Source organism: Panulirus ornatus, chromosome 11, assembly GCF_036320965.1.
Source record: "Panulirus ornatus isolate Po-2019 chromosome 11, ASM3632096v1, whole genome shotgun sequence".
Lineage (NCBI taxonomy): Eukaryota > Metazoa > Arthropoda > Malacostraca > Decapoda > Palinuridae > Panulirus > Panulirus ornatus.
The window spans coordinates 57,188,991-57,209,205 of record NC_092234.1 but is presented as its reverse complement, the minus strand read 5'-3'; the positions used below and the strand labels follow the sequence as shown (position 1 = coordinate 57,209,205).

Sequence of the window (20,215 nt, the reverse complement as noted above, 5' to 3'; positions counted from 1 at the left end):
AAGAAAGATAAAGCCATTAAAAAGCAAATAAAGTATGATTGCTCTTTTTTATATGTAAGGACTGAAATGCATACAGAATCTATTGACAATGTTGGGCAGGGAAATTAAGGTGCAGTATTGGTAGCTTTACAGCTACTGAAAATGACTAAAGCACACAGAATCTATTGAGGATAGAAGGCAGTAAAGTACAGAAGCAGTATTTGCAGCTGTTCATTTAGAGAAAGGGACTAACACATACACTAAAAGAGAGATTATGTAGAAAGTCAGAGACCCAGAGTTTGACACTTCAACACTAAAGAATTTAGCTGAAAAGTGGTTTTTGCCAAAATTAGAGAGATTAGTACAGCAGAAAGTTAAAAGATACAAATCACTGGTTATTTTTGGCTTGGAAGATCATTCTCCAGATAAGGAAGAAAGGGGAAAGAAGAAGGAAATGCTTATCAAAATATTGCTGGAGGTTCTGGGATTGTCTGATAAAATTTTTAAGATAAAAGAAAGGAGAATTGGTGGTTATAGCTTAGACATAATGCGATAACTGACTTGGAGTCATCTAGCTTGAAGGTGCTTAGCAAAGTTAGGAGACTTCAATTGAAGGCAAAGTGGAATTTAGTGGGATATTCATCAGACGCGATAAAGAAAGAGAGGGCGAAAAGCAGAGTACAGTGAGAAGACAAAAAACTGGAAATGGTGCACATGGCAAGAGGAGGACAGGAGTGTTAGGGGATGGAAATGTCAGGCTGAATGTAATGTATTTAAATGTCGATGGATTAATGGTCATTGGTAAAGAGCTTCAGGAATGGCATAAAGAGAAGTGTATCTTATTTTGTTGGAGATGTGGAAGCAAAGCTAACAAAAGAAATATGATTTCACATGTTCTGCGCATAAGGGTATATGATAGCAATAAAGGAAAGGGACAGCAAAGGAGGAGGAGGACTGGCCCTCTAATGAATGATAACCTACGTTTATAGATATAGATGGCCCATTCAGACATTGCATAATGGGAAGGGAATAAGTGCATAGGGATGTTAATATTATATAATGCTTCAAAGAATTGCAGCAATCCAGAACAAATGTAAGTGAGGTGCAGCACATGCTAGAAGTAGTTTGCATGGTAAATATGAATGGTTAGAATGGGCATCTGCTCTTACAAGCAGATTTTTTACTCACACAGTGTAATGGTTGGTCATAATCATTCAAGCCCATATAAGTAGAGAATCCTTATAACTTAGATGCTCACACAATGGAGATGCTTAGTAGATTGACTGAATTTGGAAGAATAAATTTTTTTTTAAAGTAGCACATTAGATAAGCTGAAGATAGACAGGTGAATGTGATTCTTAGTACTGTACCTTATTATTGTCAAGGATTTTGGATTTTACCATTATGTGTTGAAATACTAATGTATTGATTTAAGGTAACTGATTCAGAGACCACTTCAGAATTATTTTCTAAATTATTTTATTGTGCATTCTTCCCCCTAGTGCAATAAATGTTTCCGAGACTTTGCAGTGAAGTCAACTCTGGTAGCCCACATGAAGACACATCTAGCTGTGAAGGAGCACACATGTAAACACTGCAGCAAGAAATTTGCTACTGCCACCTGCCTCAGAGTCCACTCATGGTATGTTATGACATTATTTTATAGTAATGATAAAGTCTTCATGCAGAAAATCTGTAGGGGATGAGTATTTATTTTTGTACTTTTTCAACAGATTCCAATGAATATTTGTTTTTTATAATCAGTAATTACCATTTATTTATGAAAAAGAGCTGTAGTGGGAGATTAGTTTTTTACCTGTGAGCATCTAGGTGAGCACTTTCTTATGTGGGATTTAAAACCCTGTTAAGGATTTGGTAAAGGGGTAGCGAGCTGTAAAATCACAAAGACAATGATGATATGCTCAGAACAAGAGTAGTATGTATGGTTTTGATTTAGAGAACTGAGCACTTTCAGGTATTTGGATGTTAGATTCAGTCACTAACATTAATCAGTTTCTTGTAATTATTGATAAATTTGTTGTGCAGAGATAAGTTTATAAAGAGATCAGTGGCTGGTTTTGTATGAAAATAGATTTATGATATTTGATAACATAAAACAGCTGATGGTAGTCATCAAGGGAGTTTTATTCAGTGGAACAAGTTAATATGCTTCTGGAGGTAGAAAGTTTTTCTTATTATAAATTGATGCCCTTGTCATGGGAAGGTGGTGAAATTGACAAGGTTGTTTTATTGGTCACCAAGTATAAACTACTGAAACGGTTATATATATGCATAGATATACATTCAATTTTCCTTTCAAGAAACTAGAAGGACTAGAATTATTTTAAGAATATTTTAATTATCATTAAGTTTATTGTATATTGCATTGCTCAGGGGGAAGCCTCATGTCTTTCTTAGATGTACCACTGCCCAAAAATGAGTTAAATGCATGAGGGTTCACCCCATTTGACCATCATGAAACTTATGAGATCAGTTGATACTCATCCACAGGGACTGTAGAATCATACAGCAACCTACCCAGATCTGTGATGTCATAGTAATAGTGTCAGGCTGATAGCCACCTCCATCATTCATTTGGTTATACGTGTGCTTTACAGACCTGTTGACTGTTGTGTAACATTTGATAGCAGTGTCTCAGTCTTTGCTTCAGGCCTTCAGAGATGTCAGATCTGTATAATTTTCCTTTATACATATTTTCATGATGCAGAGAGAGGAGTGGTAATAAGAAGAGTGTTTTTGAGAGAGCTGAAGAGGGTGTGCCTAAATGGTTTTGACATATGGAAAGAATGAGTGAGGAGAGGATAATGAAGAGAATATATGTGTCTGAAGTATAGGAAAGAAGGGTAAGGGGGAGACCAGATTGGAGACAGAAGCAGGGAGTATAAAAGATTTTAAGTGCCCTGGACCTGAACATGCAGAAGGGTGAAAAGTGTGCACAGGATAGAATTAATTTGAGCAATAACATATACAGGTGTTGGCGTGCTGTATACACAGTGAACTAGGGCTTATGAAGCAATCAGCAAACCCCGTGGAAAGGTCTGAGGGGCCTTGTTGTGACAGATGGGGTTGGAGTTTTGTCGTATTACACATGACAGGTAGATAATGGATGTGAACAAATTAAACCTTTCTTTGTTCCTGCACTATTTCCTCACTAACATGGGAAACAGCTAGCAACCATGAAAAGAAATTATATACAGCACATTGACCCCTGTATATGACAACACTGAAATTAAGTCTATCCCGTGCACATCTTTCACCTCAAGCACTCACTGTCTTTTTCTTTCCCTACTTCAATCTCCAATCTGGTCTACCCCTTCTCATTGTTCCCTACACTTATAACACATATATCCTCTTTGTTAACCTCTCCTCAACTCATTCTCTCCATGAGTCCAAACCATTTCTGCTTGACCAAACCACCTCACACCACATATTGTCCTCAGACATTTCACTTCCAGCATATCCACCCTTCTCCACTCAGCCTTATCTGTAGCCCCTGTTTTGCATCTGTATAATTTTTACCCTCCCAGATAATCTTCTCTTCACACATTTTCAGTGCTCCAAGAACTTTCACCTCCTCACCCACCCTATGACTCACTCCCACTTCTATGGCTCCATTTGCTACCATGTATCTAAAACACTTCAGTTTTTTACCTTTCAGACTCACAATCCAACTAACCTGTCCTTCAACCCTGCTAAACCTGATAACCATGCTTTTATTCGTATTTACTCTCAACTTCCTCCTTTCACACACTCTTCCAAACTCAATCACCAGCTTCTGCAGTTTCTCACTCAAATGTACCTCCAGCACTGTATCATCTACAAACAACAGTTGACTCACTTCGTACACCCTATCATTCCCCACAAACTGCATACTTGCCCCTCTCTGCAAGACTCATGCATCTACCTCCCTTATTACCCCATCCATAAATACATTAAACAACCATGAAAGGATAGCTATATATTTTTTTCAAACCTGCTCACCATTTCCTGCAAGAGCAAGGTACCATCAAGAACAGATGATGAAGCCCAAGAGAGAAAATTCCTCCATTGGTTCCTTACAGTGTTCCTTCTTTTGGAGAGTAATACAGGAATTTAGGATTTCCAGCCACCCGCTCCTGCCCCTCTTAGTTGCCTACAACGTGCAGGGAATACGTTGGCAGTATTCTTTCTCTTCTATCCCCAGGGAGAAGTGTGTGAAAGGAGAAAGTTGGGAGTAAATGTGAATAAGAGCAAGGTTATTAGGTTCAGTAGGGTTAAGGAACAAGTTAAATGGATGTAAGTTTGAATGGAGAAAAAGAATACTTCCCATGTATTCCCTGTGCATGTCATAAAAGGTGACTAAAAGGGGAGGGAATGGGGAGCTGGAAATCCTCCACTCCAGTTTTAATTTTCCAAGAGAGGGAATGGAGAGGGGGGGCCCAGGTGAGGATTTTCCCTCTTTGGCTCAGTTCTCTATTCTTAACGCTACCTCGCGAATACGGGAAATGGCGAATATGTATGAAAAAAAATATGTGTTTCATGATAGAGTTGCAGATATAGGGTGTTTTGGTCAGGGTGTTGTATGAAGTGAGAGGGGTCATGGAGAATGAGTTGGTGAAGAGAGAAGAGGTAGTGAAACCTTTGCAGAAGATGAAATCCGGCAAGGCAGCGAGTTTGGATGGTATTGCAGTAGAATTTATTAAAAAAGGGGGTGATTATATTGTTGAATGGTTGGTAAGGATATTTGGTGTATGTGTGGACTATGGTGAAGTGCCTGAGGATTGGCGGAATGCATGTATAGTGCCACTGTACAAAGGCAAAGGGAACAAGTATGTTGAGTATTCTTGGGAAATTATATGGGAAGGTATTGATTGAGGGTGAAGGCATGTACAGAACATCAGATTGGGGAAGAGCAGTGTGGTTTCCCAAGTTGTAGAGGATGTGTAGATCAGTTGTTTGCTTTCAAGAATGTATGCGAGAAATACTTAAAAAAACAAATGAATTTGTATATAGCATTTATGAATCTGGAGAAGAAATATAATAGTATTGATAGAGATTTTTTGTAGAAGGTTTTCAGAGTATATGGTGTGGGAGTAAAGTTGCTAGAAGCAGTGAAAATTTTTTACCAAGGATGAAAGGTATGTGTACAAGTAGGAGGAGAGGAAAGTGATTGGTTCCCAGTGAATGTCAGTTTGGTGCAGGGGTGTGTGATGTCCCCATGGCTGTTTAATTTGTTTATGGATGGGTTGGCTAGGGAGGTAAATGCGAGAGTTTTGGAGAGAGGGGCGGGTATGCAGTCTGTTGTGGATGAGAGGGCTTAGGAAGTGAGACAGTTTTTGTTACCGATAATACAATCTCTAGTGACTGATTCATATGAGAAGCTACAGAAGTTAGTGACTGAGTCTGGAATCGTGTGTGAAAGGAGAAAGTTGAGAGTAAATGTGAATAAGAGCAAGGTTATTTGGTTCTGTATGGTTGAGGGATGAGTTAAATTGGGATGTAAGTTTGAATGGAAAAAAATTGGAGTAAGTGAAGTGTTTTAGATGTCTGGAAGTGGACTTAGCGGCAGATGGAACCATGGATGCGGAAGTGAGTCACAGGATGGGGGAGGGGGCGAAGGTTCTGGAAGCGATGAAGAATGTGTGGAAGGAGAGAACGTTATCGCAAAAAGCAAAAATGGGTATGTTTGAAGAAATAGTGGTTCCAACAATGTTATATGGTTGCAAGGCATGGGCTATAGGTAGGATTGTGTGGAGGAGGGTGGATGTGTTGGAAATTAGATGTTTCAGGACAATATGTGGTGATGTGGTTTGACCAAGTGAGTGATGAAAGGGTAAGAGAGATGTGTGGTAATAAAAAGAGTGTGGTTGAGAGAGCAGAAGAGGGTGTGTTGAAATGGTATGGTCACATAGAGAGAATGAGTGAGGAAAGATTGACAAAGAGGATATATGTGTAAGAGGTAGAGGGAACATAGAGAAGCAGGAAACCAAATTGGAGGTGGAAGGATGGAGTGAAAAAGATTTTGAGCAACTGGGCCAGAAGGGTGAAAGGCGTGCAAGAAAAAGAGTGAATTGGAACGATGTGGTATACTGGGGCGACGTGCAGTCAGTGGATTGAACCAGGGCATGTGAACCATCTGGGGTAAACCATGGAAAGGTGTGTGGGGCCAGGATGTGGAAAGGGAGCAGTGGTTTTGGTGCATTACACGTGTCACCTAGAGACAGTGTGAACGAATGTGGCCTTTGTTGTCTATTCCTAAGGCTACCTCGCTGAAGTGGGGGGAGGGTGATGCTATTTCATGTGTGGTGGGGTGGAGATGGGAATGGAGGAAGGCAGCGAGTATGAATACGTATATGTGTATATATGTATATGTTTGTGTGTGTATATATATGTGTACATTGAGATGTATAGGTATGTATATTTCCGTGTGTGTACGTGTATGTATATGCATGTGTATGGGGATGGGTTGGGCCATTTCTTTCGTCTGTTTCCTTGCGCTACCTCACAAACGCAGGAGACAGCGACATAGCAAAATAAATAAATAAATAAATATATATATATATATATATATATATGATAGAGTTGATAGAGATGCTCTGTGGAAGGTATTAAGAATATATGGTGTGGGAGGCAAGTTGTTAGAAGCAGTGAAAAGTTTTTATCGAGGATGTAAGGCATGTGTACCTGTAGGAAGAGAGGAAAGTGATTGGTTCTCAGTGAATGTAGGTTTGCGGCAGGGGTGTGTGATGTCTCCATGGTTGTTTAATTTGTTTATGGATGGGGTTGTTAGGGAGGTAAATGCAAGAGTTTTGGAAAGAGGGGCAAGTATGAAGTCTGTTGGGGATGAGAGAGCTTGGGAAGTGAGTCAGTTGTTGTTCGCTGATGATACAGCGCTGGTGGCTGATTCATGTGAGAAACTGCAAAAGCTGGTGACTGAGTTTGGTAAAGTGTGTGGAAGAAGAAAGTTAAGAGTAAATGTGAATAAGAGCAAGGTTATTAGGTACAGTAGGGTTGAGGGTCAAGTCAATTGGGAGGTGAGTTTGAATGGAGAAAAACTGGAGGAAGTGAAGTGTTTTAGATATCTGGGAGTGGATCTGGCAGCGGATGGAACCATGGAAGCGGAAGTGGATCATAGGGTGGGGGAGGGGGCGAAAATTCTGGGAGCCTTGAAGAATGTGTGGAAGTCGAGAACATTATCTCGGAAAGTAAAAATGGGTATGTTTGAAGGAATGGTGGTTCCAACAATGTTGTATGGTTGCGAGGCGTGGGCTATGGATAGAGTTGTGCGCAGGAGGATGGATGTGCTGGAAATGAGATGTTTGAGGACAATGTGTGGTGTGAGGTGGTTTGATCGAGTAAGTAACGTAAGGGTAAGAGAGATGTGTGGAAATAAAAAGAGCGTGGTTGAGAGAGCAGAAGAGGGTGTTTTGAAATGGTTTGGGCACATGGAGAGAATGAGTGAGGAAAGATTGACCAAGAGGATATATGTGTCGGAGGTGGAGGGAACGAGGAGAAGAGGGAGACCAAATTGGAGGTGGAAAGATGGAGTGAAAAAGATTTTGTGTGATCAGGGCCTGAACATGCAGGAGGGTGAAAGGAGGGCAAGGAATAGAGTGAATTGGAGCGATGTGGTATACCGGGGTTGACGTGCTGTCAGTGGATTGAATCAGGGCATGTGAAGCGTCTGGGGTAAACCATGGAAAGCTGTGTAGGTATGTATATTTGCGTGTGTGGACGTATGTATATACATGTGTATGGGGGGGGGGTTGGGCCATTTCTTTCGTCTGTTTCCTTGCGCTACCTCGCAAACGCGGGAGACAGCGACAAAGTATAATAAAAAAAAATAATATATATATATATATATATATATATATATATATATATATATATATATATATATATATATATATATATTTATATATATATATATATATATTCCCTGGGGATAGGGGAGAAAGAATACTTCCCACGTATTCCCTGCGTGTTGTAGAAGGCGACTAAATGGGAAGGGAGCGGGGGGCTGGAAATCCTCCCCTCTTTTTTTTTTTTTTAATTTTCCAAAAGAGGGAACAGAGAAGAGGGCCAGGTGAGGATATTCCCTCAAAGGCCCAGTCCTCTGTTCTTAACGCTACCTCGCTATCGCGGGAAATGGCGAATAGTATGAAAAAAAAGAAAATATATATATATATATATATGTATGTATATTTGCGTGTGTACGGGGATGGGTTGGGCCATTTCTTTTGTCTGTTTCCTTGCGCTACCTCACAAACGCGGGAGACAGCGACAAAGCAAAAAAAAAAAAAAAAATATATATATATATATATATATATATATATATATATATATATATATATATATATATATATATATATATATGTGTGTATATGTGGTTGAGAGAGCAGAAGAGGGTGTTTTGAAATGGTTTGGTCACATGGAGAGAATGAGTGAGGTAAGATTGACCAAGAGGATATATGTGTCAGAACAAGAAGTGGGAGACCAAATTGGAGGTGGAAAGATGGTGTGAAAAAGATTTTGAGTGATCGGGGCCTAAACATGCAGGAGGGTGAAAGGCGTGCAAGGAATAGAGTGAATTGCAACGATGTGGTATACCGGGTGGACGTGCTGTAAGTGGATTGAACCAGGGCATGTGAAACGTCTGGGGTAAACCATTGAAAGTTCTGTGGGGCCTGGATGTGGAAAGGGAGCTGTGGTTTCGGTGCATTATAACATGACAGCTAGAGACTGAGTGTGAACAAATGGGGCCTTTGTTGTCCTTTCCTAGCGCTACCTCGCACACGTGAGGTGGGAGGGGGTTGTTATTCCATGTGTGGTGGGGTGGCGATGGGAATGAATAAAGGCAGACAGTATGAATTATGTACATGTGTATATATGTATATGTCTGTGTGTGTATATATATGTGTACATTGGCATGTATCATGTGTATATTTGCGTGTGTGGACGTGTATGTATATACATGTGTATGTGGGTGGGTTGGGCCATTCTTTCATCTGTTGCCATGCGCTACCTCGCTAATGCAGGAGACAGCGACAAAGCAAAATAAATAAATAAATACATATATATATATATATATATATATATATATATATATATATATATATATATATATATTTGTTTATGGATGGGGTTGTTAGGGAGGTGAATGCAAGAGTTTTGGAAAGAGGGGCAAGTATGAAGTCTGTTGTGGATGAGAGAGCTTGGGAAGTGAGTCAGTTGTTGTTCGCTGATGATACAGCGCTGGTGGCTGATTCATGTGAGAAACTGCAGAAGCTGGTGACTGAGTTTGGTAAAGTGTGTGAAAGAAGAAAGTTAAGAGTAAATGTGAATAAGAGCAAGGTTATTAGGTACAGTAGGGTTGAGTGTCAAGTCAATTGGGAGGTAAGTTTGAATGGAGAAAAGCTGGAGGAAGTAGAGTGTTTTAGATATCTGGGAGTGGATCTGGCAGCGGATGGAACCATGGAAGCGGAAGTGGATCATAGGGTAGGGGAGGGGGCGAAAATTCTGGGAGCCTTGAAGAATGTGTGGAAGTCGAGAACATTATCTCGGAAAGCAAAAATGGGTATGTTTGAAGGAATAGTGGTTCCAACAATGTTGTATGGTTGCGAGGCGTGGGCTATGGATAGAGTTGTGCGCAGGAGGGTGGATGTGCTGGAAATGAGATGTTTAAGGACAATGTGTGGTGTGAGGTGGTTTGATCGAGTAAGTAACGTAAGGGTAAGAGAGATGTGTGGAAATAAAAAGAGCGTGGTTGAGAGAGCTGAAGAGGGTGTTTTGAAATGGTTTGGGCACATGGAGAGAATGAGTGAGGAAAGATTGACCAAGAGGATATATGTGTTGGAGGTGGAGGGAACGAGGAGAAGTGGGAGACCAAATTGGAGGTGGAAAGATGGAGTGAAAAAGATTTTGTGTGATCGGGGCCTGAACATGCAGGAGGGTGAAAGGAGGGCAAGGAATAGAGTGAATTGGATCGATGTGGTATACCGGGGTTGACGTGCTGTCAGTGGATTGAATCAAGGCATGTGAAGCGTCTGGGGTAAACCATGGAAAGCTGTGTAGGTATGTATATTTGCGTGTGTGGACGTGTATGTATATACATGTGTATGGGGGTGGGTTGGGCCATTTCTTTTGTCTGTTTCCTTGCGCTACCTCGCAAACGCGGGAGACAGCGGGGAGTGCTCATCCTCCTCGAAGGCTCAGATTGGGGTGCCTAAATGTGTGTGGATGTAACCAAGATGTGAAAAAAGGAGAGATAGGTAGTATGTTTGAGGAAAGGAACCTGGATGTTTTGGCTCTGAGTGAAACGAAGCTCAAGGGTAAAGGGGAAGAGTGGTTTGGGAATGTCTTGGGAGTAAAGTCAGGGGTTAGTGAGAGGACAAGAGCAAGGGAAGGAGTAGCAGTACTCCTGAAACAGGAGTTGTGGGAGTATGTGATAGAATGTAAGAAAGTAAATTCTCGATTAATATGGGTAAAACTGAAAGTTGATGGAGAGAGATGGGTGATTATTGGTGCATATGCACCTGGGCATGAGAAGAAAGATCATGAGAGGCAAGTGTTTTGGGAGCAGCTGAATGAGTGTGTTAGTGGTTTTGATTCACGAGACCGGGTTATAGTGATGGGTGATTTGAATGCAAAGGTGAGTAATGTGGCAGTTGAGGGAATAATTGGTATACATGGGGTGTTCAGTGTTGTAAATGGAAATGGTGAAGAGCTTGTAGATTTATGTGCTGAAAAAGGACTGATGATTGGGAATACCTGGTTTAAAAAGCGAGATATGTATAAGTATACTTATGTAAGTAGGAGAGATGGCCAAAGAGCGTTATTGGATTACGTGTCAATTGACAGGCACATGAAAGAGAGACTTTTGGATGTTAATGTGCTGAGAGGTGCAACTGGAGGGATGTCTGATCATTATCTTGTGGAGGCTAAGGTGAAGATTTGTATGGGTTTTCAGAAAAGAAGAGTGAATGTTGAGGTGAAGAGGGTTGTGAGAGTAAGTGAGCTTGGGAAGGAGACTTGTGTGAGGAAGTACCAGGAGAGACTGAGTACAGAATGGAAAAAGGTGAGAACAATGTAAGTAAGGGGAGTGGGGGAGGAATGGGATGTATTTAGGGAATCATTGATGGATTGCGCAAAAGATGCTTGTGGCATGAGAAGAGTGGGAGGTGGGTTGATTAGAAAGGGTAGTGAGAGGTGGGATGAAGAAGTAAGAGTATTAGTGAAAGAGAAGAGAGAGGCATTTGGACGATTTTTGCAGGGAAAAAATGCAATTGAGTGGGAGATGTATAAAAGAAAGAGACAGGAGGTCAAGAGAAAGGTGCAAGAGGTGAAAAAAAGGGCAAATGAGAGTTGGGGTGAGAGAGTATCATTAAATTTTAGGGAGAATAAAAAGATGTTCTGGAAGGAGGTAAATAAAGTGCGTAAGACAAGGGAGCAAATGGGAACTTCAGTGAAGGGCGCAAATGGGGAGGTGATAACAAGTAGTGGTGATGTGAGAAGGAGATGGAGTGAGTATTTTGAAGGTTTGTTGAATGTGTTTGATGATAGAGTGGCAGATATAGGGTGTTTTGGTCGAGGTGGTGTGCAAAGTGAGAGGGTTAGGGAAAATGATTTGGTAAACAGAGAAGAGGTAGTAAAAGCTTTGCGGAAGATGAAAGCCGGCAAGGCAGCAGGTTTGGATGGTATTGCAGTGGAATTTATAAAAAAAGGGGGTGACTGTATTGTTGACTGGTTGGTAAGGTTATTTAATGTATGTATGACTCATGGTGAGGTGCCTGAGGATTGGCGGAATGCGTGCATAGTGCCATTGTACATAGGCAAAGGGGATAAGAGTGAGTGCTCAAATTACAGAGGTATAAGTTTGTTGAGTATTCCTGGTAAATTATATGGGAGGGTATTGATTGAGAGGGTGAAGGCATGTACAGAGCATCAGATTGGGGAAGAGCAGTGTGGTTTCAGAAGTGGTAGAGGATGTGTGGATCAGGTGTTTGCTTTGAAGAATGTATGTGAGAAATACTTAGAAAAGCAAATGGATTTGTATGTAGCATTTATGGATCTGGAGAAGGCATATGATAGAGTTGATAGAGATGCTCTGTGGAAGGTATTAAGAATATATGGTGTGGGAGGCAAGTTGTTAGAAGCAGTGAAAAGTTTTTATCGAGGATGTAAGGCATGTGTACGTGTAGGAAGAGAGGAAAGTGATTGGTTCTCAGTGAATGTAGGTTTGCGGCAGGGGTGTGTGATGTCTCCATGGTTGTTTAATTTGTTTATGGGGTTGTTAGGGAGGTGAATGCAAGAGTTTTGGAAAGAGGGGCAAGTATGAAGTCTGTTGGGGATGAGAGAGCTTGGGAAGTGAGTCAGTTGTTGTTCGCTGATGATACAGCGCTGGTGGCTGATTCATGTGAGAAACTGCAGAAGCTGGTGACTGAGTTTGGTAAAGTGTGTGGAAGAAGAAAGTTAAGAGTAAATGTGAATAAGAGCAAGGTTATTAGGTACAGTAGGGTTGAGGGTCAAGTCAATTGGGAGGTGAGTTTGAATGGAGAAAAACTGGAGGAAGTGAAGTGTTTTAGATATCTGGGAGTGGATCTGGCAGCGGATGGAACCATGGAAGTGGAAGTGGATCATAGGGTGGGGGAGGGGGCGAAAATTCTGGGAGCCTTGAAGAATGTGTGGAAGTCGAGAACATTATCTCGGAAAGCAAAAATGGGTATGTTTGAAGGAATAGTGGTTCCAACAATGTTGTATGGTTGCGAGGCGTGGGCTATGGATAGAGTTGTGCGCAGGAGGATGGATGTGCTGGAAATGAGATGTTTGAGGACAATGTGTGGTGTGAGGTGGTTTGATCGAGTAAGTAACGTAAGGGTAAGAGAGATGTGTGGAAATAAAAAGAGCGTGGTTGAGAGAGCAGAAGAGGGTGTTTTGAAATGGTTTGGGCACATGGAGAGAATGAGTGAGGAAAGATTGACCAAGAGGATATATGTGTCGGAGGTGGAGGGAACAAGGGAAGAGGGAGGGCCAAATTGGGGGGGGGGAAAGGGTTTGGGGTGAAAAAGATTTTGTGTGATCGGGGGGCCCGAACATGAGGAGGATGAAAGGAGGGCAAGGGTTAGAGTGAATTGGAGCGATGTGGTTTTTTCCCCGGGGTTGACGGGGCTGTCCGTGGGTTGAATTTAAGGGGATGTGAAAAGGGCTGGGGGGAAAGGGAAAGGAAAGGGTGTTTTAGTATGTTTTATTTGGGGGTGTGTGGGGGTATGTATATAAAATTTTGTATGGGGGGGGGTTGGGCCTTTCTTTCGGCTGTTTCCTTGCGTACCCCGCAAAAGCGGGAGACGCGACAAAAAAAAAAAAAAAAAAAAAAAAAAAAAGTTTTTTTTTAAATTTTTTTATATTAATTTTTTGGGGGGGGGTTTTAGGGGTGGGGGAAAGGGGAAAGGAAATAACCCCCCTTTTTTTTTTTTTTTAAAAAAAAAACAAAAATTTCCCCCCTTTGTTTGTTTGTTAGGGAAAAGGGAAAAATGAAAAAAAGGTTTTTGGGAATTTTGGGGGGGGTGGGTTGGGAATTTTTTTGCCTTTTTTCCCCTCCCGGGGGGGCCCTTTTTTTTTGGGGGTTTTTTTTCCAAAAAGGGAAGGGGGGGGCAAAGAGAAAAAAAGGGGGGAAAGGGGAGGTTATAATTCCTCAAAGGTCCCGGGCTCTGTTTTAAGCTACCTCGTTAAACCCTGGGGGAGGTTTAAAAAGTTTGGGAAGAAAAAAAAAAAAATATTTTAGATTATTTATTATAAATATTTTTTTTTTTTTTTCTGCTTTTCTTCCTTTCTTAAGGGTAGGTAGTGCAAAAAAACCCGACAAAAGAATGGGCCCAAACCCCCCACATACCAATTTATTTAAAACACGTCCCCACACACAAATATACTTTCCCTTTTTCATTTCAACATTTACATTTATATATACCAAAACTAGATTAATTATTTATATATATTATTTTATTTTTTATTTTTTATATATATATATATGTACTTTAAATTTTATTTTATTGTCCTTTATTCATTCCCATCCCACCCCCCAAAACCATGAAATAAAACCCCCCCTCCCATTTTGTGCGGAGGTTTTTCCCGGGGGAAAAAACAACAAAGGCTCCAAATTTGTTTTACAAAAAAGTTTTTAGCTGTCTTTTTAATTTAAAGCACCCAAAACCCCGTCCCTTTCCACATCCCGGCCCCACAAGAACTTTCCCAGGGTTTTCCCCCGACGTTCACTGCCCTGGTTCAATCCATTGACGGGAGTCGCCCTGGTTTTACCACTCATTTCAAATTTACTCTATTCCCTTTCACGCCTTTCACCTCCTGCATGTTTAGGTCCATTCACCCAAAAATCTTTTTCACTTTTCCTTTTGCCACCTTTATTTTTGGGGGTTTTCCCACTTTTTCATTCTCTCCCCCTCTGAAAAAACAAACCTTTTTGGTCAATCTTTTTCACCCCTTCTCTCCGGCCTTTTTGACCAAAACCCTTTCAAAAAACCCTCTTTTGCTTTTTCCAACCACACCTTTTTTTTATTTTCCCACATCTCTCTTACCCCGTTATTACTTATTGATAAACCAACCCCAAAAACCAATAAATTTTCCTTTTAACATCTCTTTTCCCGCCATTCCACCCTCCTCCCCCACCAAACCCATCAAAGCCCCACCCCGCAACCAAAACAACATTGTTTTGGGCCCAAAAATTTCCCTTTAAACATACCCAAATTTTTTCTTTCCCCAGATAAGGTTTTTTGGGCTTCCCCCACAATTCTTCAAATTTCCCCCCGAAATTTTTACCCCTTCCCCCCCCCTTTTGATTCAGCTCCGCTTCCATGGGTTTCCAAACCCCTGCCAAAACCCAAAAACCCCGAAAAATCTAAACAAAGCCCTTTCCTTTCCCTTTTTTTCCGTTTTAAAAATTACCTCCGTTGGCTTGACCCCCAACCCTGCTGTACCTAATAAAACCTGGGTTTATGCAAATTTTCTCACAATTTTTTTTTCTTTTTACACACTTTACCAGACTAAATTACCGTTCTGCAGTTTCTCACTTGGGAAACACCACCGGGACTGTATCATCAGCGAACAACAACTGCTCACTTCCCCCGCTCTCTCATCCCAACAGGGCTGATTTCTTGCCCTCTTTCCAAAAACCCCTTGGGATTCACCCCCCTTTAAAAACCCCATTTCCCTATACAAAAAATTTTAAAAAAACCATGGAGACCCCTCCCACCCCTGCCGCCGAACCTTCCCTTCATGGAAATGATCTTTTTTCCCTTTTTTCCCTTTTTCTTACCAAGTTTAAATCCTCGATAAAAAACTTTTTCCTTGCTTTAAGAACTTTTCCCCCCACACCCATATTTTATTAAAAACCCTTCCCCCAAGGGGGGCATCTCTATGAAATTGTAAAATCCCCTTTTCCAGATCCATAAAAATTTCATACAAAACCATTTGTTTTTTAAAATATTTCTCACTTTTTCTTCAAAACCTTTAAACCTGGGGCCACAATTCCCCTACCACTTTTTGAAATCACACTTGTCTTCCCCAGTCTGTGCTTTGTTCATGGGCCCCACCCTTTTCAAAACAATACCCTCCCTTTTTAATTTTTCCAAGGAATTTCTCAAACCCAAACTTATGCCTCTGTTCTTGAGCAAATTTTTACTTTGCCCCTTTTTCCTTTGTACAAAGGCCCCTTTGCCCAAACATTTCTGAAAATCCCTTTGGGGAACCCCCCCAACAATCATCAAAGGGTTTTAAACCGTACCCAAACCCTAAAAAAATACCCGGCACCCCCCTTTTTTTTTTTTAAAATTCCACTGCAATACCATCCAAAACCCCCTGCCTTGTTTGGGTTTTTATCCCTTTCCCCCAAAGCTTATTACTACCCCTTCTTCTGTTTTCCCAAATCATCCTCCCCCCCTTTTTCAAAGCCAAACACCTTGGGAAAAAAACCCCACACCTCTACCACTTTTGAAACCAAAATGCCCCCTTTCCCCAAACTGACTCTGTAATGCCTTCCCCCCTTCAATCAATAAAACCCCCCATATAAATTTCCCCAATACTCAACAAAAACCTTTTTACCCTGAAATTTTAAACACTCACTCTTATCCCCCTTTTCCCTTTTTACCCAAAGGCACTATCCCCCGAAATTTCCCCAATTCCCCCAGGGACCTTTACCATTATCACATACAAATTTAAATTTAACCCTTTCCAACCAGTAACAATACAAATCCCCCCCCTTTTTTTAAAAAATTCCCTGGGAATAAACCCTCCCAAAACCCGCTGCCTTTTCCCTTTTAAACTTCCGCAAAGCTTTTACTACCACTCTCTTTTTACCAAAACATTTTCCGCCCCTCCACTTTTTAAAACCCCCCCTCGACCCAAAAAACCCTAAACTGCCACTCTAACATCAAAAACCCTTCAAAAAAACCTTCCCAAAAAACTCCCTTTATCTCCTTTTTCCATCAAACCCCTACTTGTTATCACCTTTCCCCCTTTCGGGCCCCTTTACTGAAGTTCCCATTTGCTCCCTTTTTTTACCACTTTATTTACCCCTTCCAAACAACTTTTTTTCTCCCCAAAAAAATTTAAAATACTCTCTCACCCCAACTCTCATTTGCTTTTTTTCACCCCTTTTCACCTTTCTCTTTACCTCCTGCCTTTTTTTTTTACATCTCCCCCTCAATTGCATTTTTTTTCCCCGCAAAAAAAAAAGTTTCCCAAAAGGGCCCCTCTCTTCTCTTTCAAATAATAATTTTACTTCTTCATTTCCCCCCACTCACTAACCCCTTTTTAATCCCAACCCCCCCTCCACCTTCTCATGCCACAAGCATCTTTTCGGGAAACCATCAAGGGTTCCCAAAAAACAAACCATTTTTCCCCCCCCACTCCCCTTCTTCCATTGTTCTCATTTTTCCATTCTGTACTCTCTCTCCTGGTTTCTTCCCCACAAGGGCTCCTTCCCAATCCTTACCCCACCACCCTCTTCACCCCAACCCTTTTACTCCTTTTTTGAAAAACCCCTACAAAACTTCACCTTAGCCTCCACTAAAAATAAAAACAACACCCCCCATTTCACCTCTCCCCCCAATTTAAAATCCAAAAGTCTCTCTTTCGCAACCCGTTTTTCAATTAACAAAACTTTTCCCAAAAACCTCTCTTGGGCCCCTTTTCCCTTTTTCCCACCCCTTTTTTTTAACATTAATTTTTTTTATTATATTTAAACTTTTTTTAAACCAAAAATTCCCAACCCCCCTTCATGGGGTTTTCAAAACCAAAATCCCCACCGGCCCCCTTCCCTTTTCCTTTTAAAAAAAAAAAAAAAAAAAAAAAAAAATTTTTTTTTATTTAAAAAAATATTATATTTTTTTTATAATTAAAATTTTTTTTTTTTTTTTTTATAATTTGGGCGGTCTCCCCCCTTTGCAAAGGGGAGCACAAGGGAAAAAGACCCCAAAGAAAAGGGCCAAAAACCCCCCCATTTCACATGTAATTTCATACGTCCACCCACGCAAAATTTCAACCCCCACAGCTTTCCATTTTCCCCCCAAAACCCCACATGCCCCGATTCAATCCCCTTGAAGCCCCCCCGCCCAACCCCCCGGGAAACCCCCATCCTCCAATTCCTCTTTTCCTTGCCCTCCTTTCACCCCCCCCCTGCATGTTCCGGCCCCCCCATCACCAAAATCCTTTTTTTCTCCATCCCTTTTCCCCCCCCAATTTTGGGCTCCCTCTTCTCCCCTTGTTTTCCCCCACCTTTTGACACAACCCCCTCCTTGGGCAATCTTTCCCCACTCATTCCCCTTTCCCTTTCCCAAACCACCCAAAAAAACCCTTTCTGCTCCCCTTTAAACCCCCGCTCCCCATTCCCCAAAACTCTCACCCACCCCCTCACTTCCCATCAAACCCCCCTCACACCCAATTTTCCTCAAACAACCATTTTCCCGAAAATCCATCCTCCCCCCACAAAACTATCCCCTAGCCCAGCCCCCAACCATACAACATTGTTTAAAACCACTATTCCTTCAAAAATTACCCATTTTTGGGTTTCCAAAAATAAATTTCCCCGCCCTTTCCCCAAAATTCTTCAAGGGGCCCCCATTTTTGCCCCCTCCCCACCCCATTAATTTCCAAAAAAATTTCCCCTTCCCTGTTCCCTCCGCTGCCCGACCCCCTCCCGATTTTTAAAAAACCCTTTACTTCCTCCATTTTTTTCCCCAAATTTAAACTTACCCCCAATTGACCCTTTACCCCAACCCTATGTCCCCAATTTAAACCCTTCCCCTTTTTTTCACATTTACCTTAAATTTCTTTTTCCCCACACTTTCCAAAAATCAAATTTCCCCGCTTTGCATTTTCTCACATGAATTTAACCACCACGCTGTATCAAGGAAAAAACAACTACTCACTTCCCAACTCTCTCATCCCCAACAGACTTCATTTCTTGCCCCCCCCTTTTCCCCCAAAATCTTTTCAATTACCTCCCAAAAAAACCCATCCCTAAACAAATTAAACAAAAATGGGGGACATCACACACCCCCTTTTACCCAAAAAAAAAAAACCCCTTCACTAGAACCAATACTTTCCCTTCTTCCTAAGTACCCCTGCCTTCTTTCCCCGATAAAAAACTTTTTTACTGCTTCAAAAAACCCTTTTTTCCCCCCACCATAAATTTTTAATTTCCTTCCACAGGGGCATTTTCTAAAACAAACCCATCATATGCCTTCTCCAATCCAAAAATGCAAATACAAATTTCCCTTTGCTTTTTCCCAAAAATTTTCACATACATTTTTTTCAAAACAAACACCCGATCCCAAAACCCTCCTCTACCCCTTCTGAAAACCCCCATGCCCCTTCCCCAATCTATTTCTCTGTACATGCCCTTCCCCCCTTCAATCAAACCCCCCATATAATTTACCGGAAATACTCAACAAACTTATTACTCTGAATTTTTAGCACTCACTCTTACCCCCTTTTCCTTTTTTTACAAGGGGCCCAACACCCCTTCGCCAACCCAGGCACCCCACCCCTGGGGTTTATACATACATTTAAAAAACCTTACCAAAAAAGCAAACCCAAAACAGTCACCCCCTTTTTTAAAAAATTCCAATGAATACCATCCAAACCTCTCCTTCCCTTTTTATCTTCCCCCAAAGCTTTTTACACCCCTTTTTGTTTTCCAAAACATTTTTCCCCAACCCTCTCACTTTGCACACCACCTCGACCAAAACCCCCTATATCTGCCCCTCTATCATCAAACACATTCAACAAACCTTTAAAAACTCACTCCAAAACTCCTTCCACATCCCACTACTTGTTTTCACCTCCCCATTTGCGCCCTTTTACTTTCCCCTTTGCTCCCTTGTTTTACGCACTTTAATTTTTTTCCTTCCTAACCCTCTTTTTTTTCTCCCTAAAATTTAATGATACCCCCTCTCACCCCAAACCCATTTCCCTTTTTTCCCCCTTCAAACCCTTTTTCTTTACCTCCCTTTTTCTTTTTTTTATACACTCCCACTCAAATTTCATTTTTTCCCGCAAAAAAGTTTCCAAAAAGCCTCTCTCTTCTCTTTCATAATAACCCTTTCTTCTTCTCCCCCCACTCAAACCTTTCAAATAACCCCCCCCCACTTCCCTTTTCATGCCACAAGCATCTTTTGGGCAATCCAAAGATTCCCTAAATTTCATCCCCTTCCCCCCCAAACCCTTTCTTTCCCTTTTTCTCACCTGTTATATGGTTGCAAGGCATGGGCTATAGGTAGGATTGTGTGGAGGAGGGTGGATGTGTTGGAAATTAGATGTTTCAGGACAATATGTGGTGATGTGGTTTGACCAAGTGAGTGATGAAAGGGTAAGAGAGATGTGTGGTAATAAAAAGAGTGTGGTTGAGAGAGCAGAAGAGGGTGTGTTGAAATGGTATGGTCACATAGAGAGAATGAGTGAGGAAAGATTGACAAAGAGGATATATGTGTAAGAGGTAGAGGGAACATAGAGAAGCAGGAAACCAAATTGGAGGTGGAAGGATGGAGTGAAAAAGATTTTGAGCAACTGGGCCAGAAGGGTGAAAGGCGTGCAAGAAAAAGAGTGAATTGGAACGATGTGGTATACTGGGGCGACGTGCAGTCAGTGGATTGAACCAGGGCATGTGAACCATCTGGGGTAAACCATGGAAAGGTGTGTGGGGCCAGGATGTGGAAAGGGAGCAGTGGTT

The 20,215-nt window shown here is 41.4% G+C and overlaps 1 protein-coding gene across 2 annotated transcripts in view; it reads left to right on the top strand.

Moving 5' to 3' along the window:
* The window catches only part of LOC139751558 (uncharacterized), a 346,101-nt gene that overhangs the window by 170,597 nt on the left and 155,289 nt on the right, over nucleotides 1-20,215 (top strand). For both annotated transcript variants that reach the window (XM_071667109.1, XM_071667108.1), the window contains one exon: nucleotides 1,482-1,621. In XM_071667109.1, coding sequence (XP_071523210.1) covers nucleotides 1,482-1,621 — 140 coding nt within the window. The remainder of the gene's footprint in view (nucleotides 1-1,481; nucleotides 1,622-20,215) is intronic.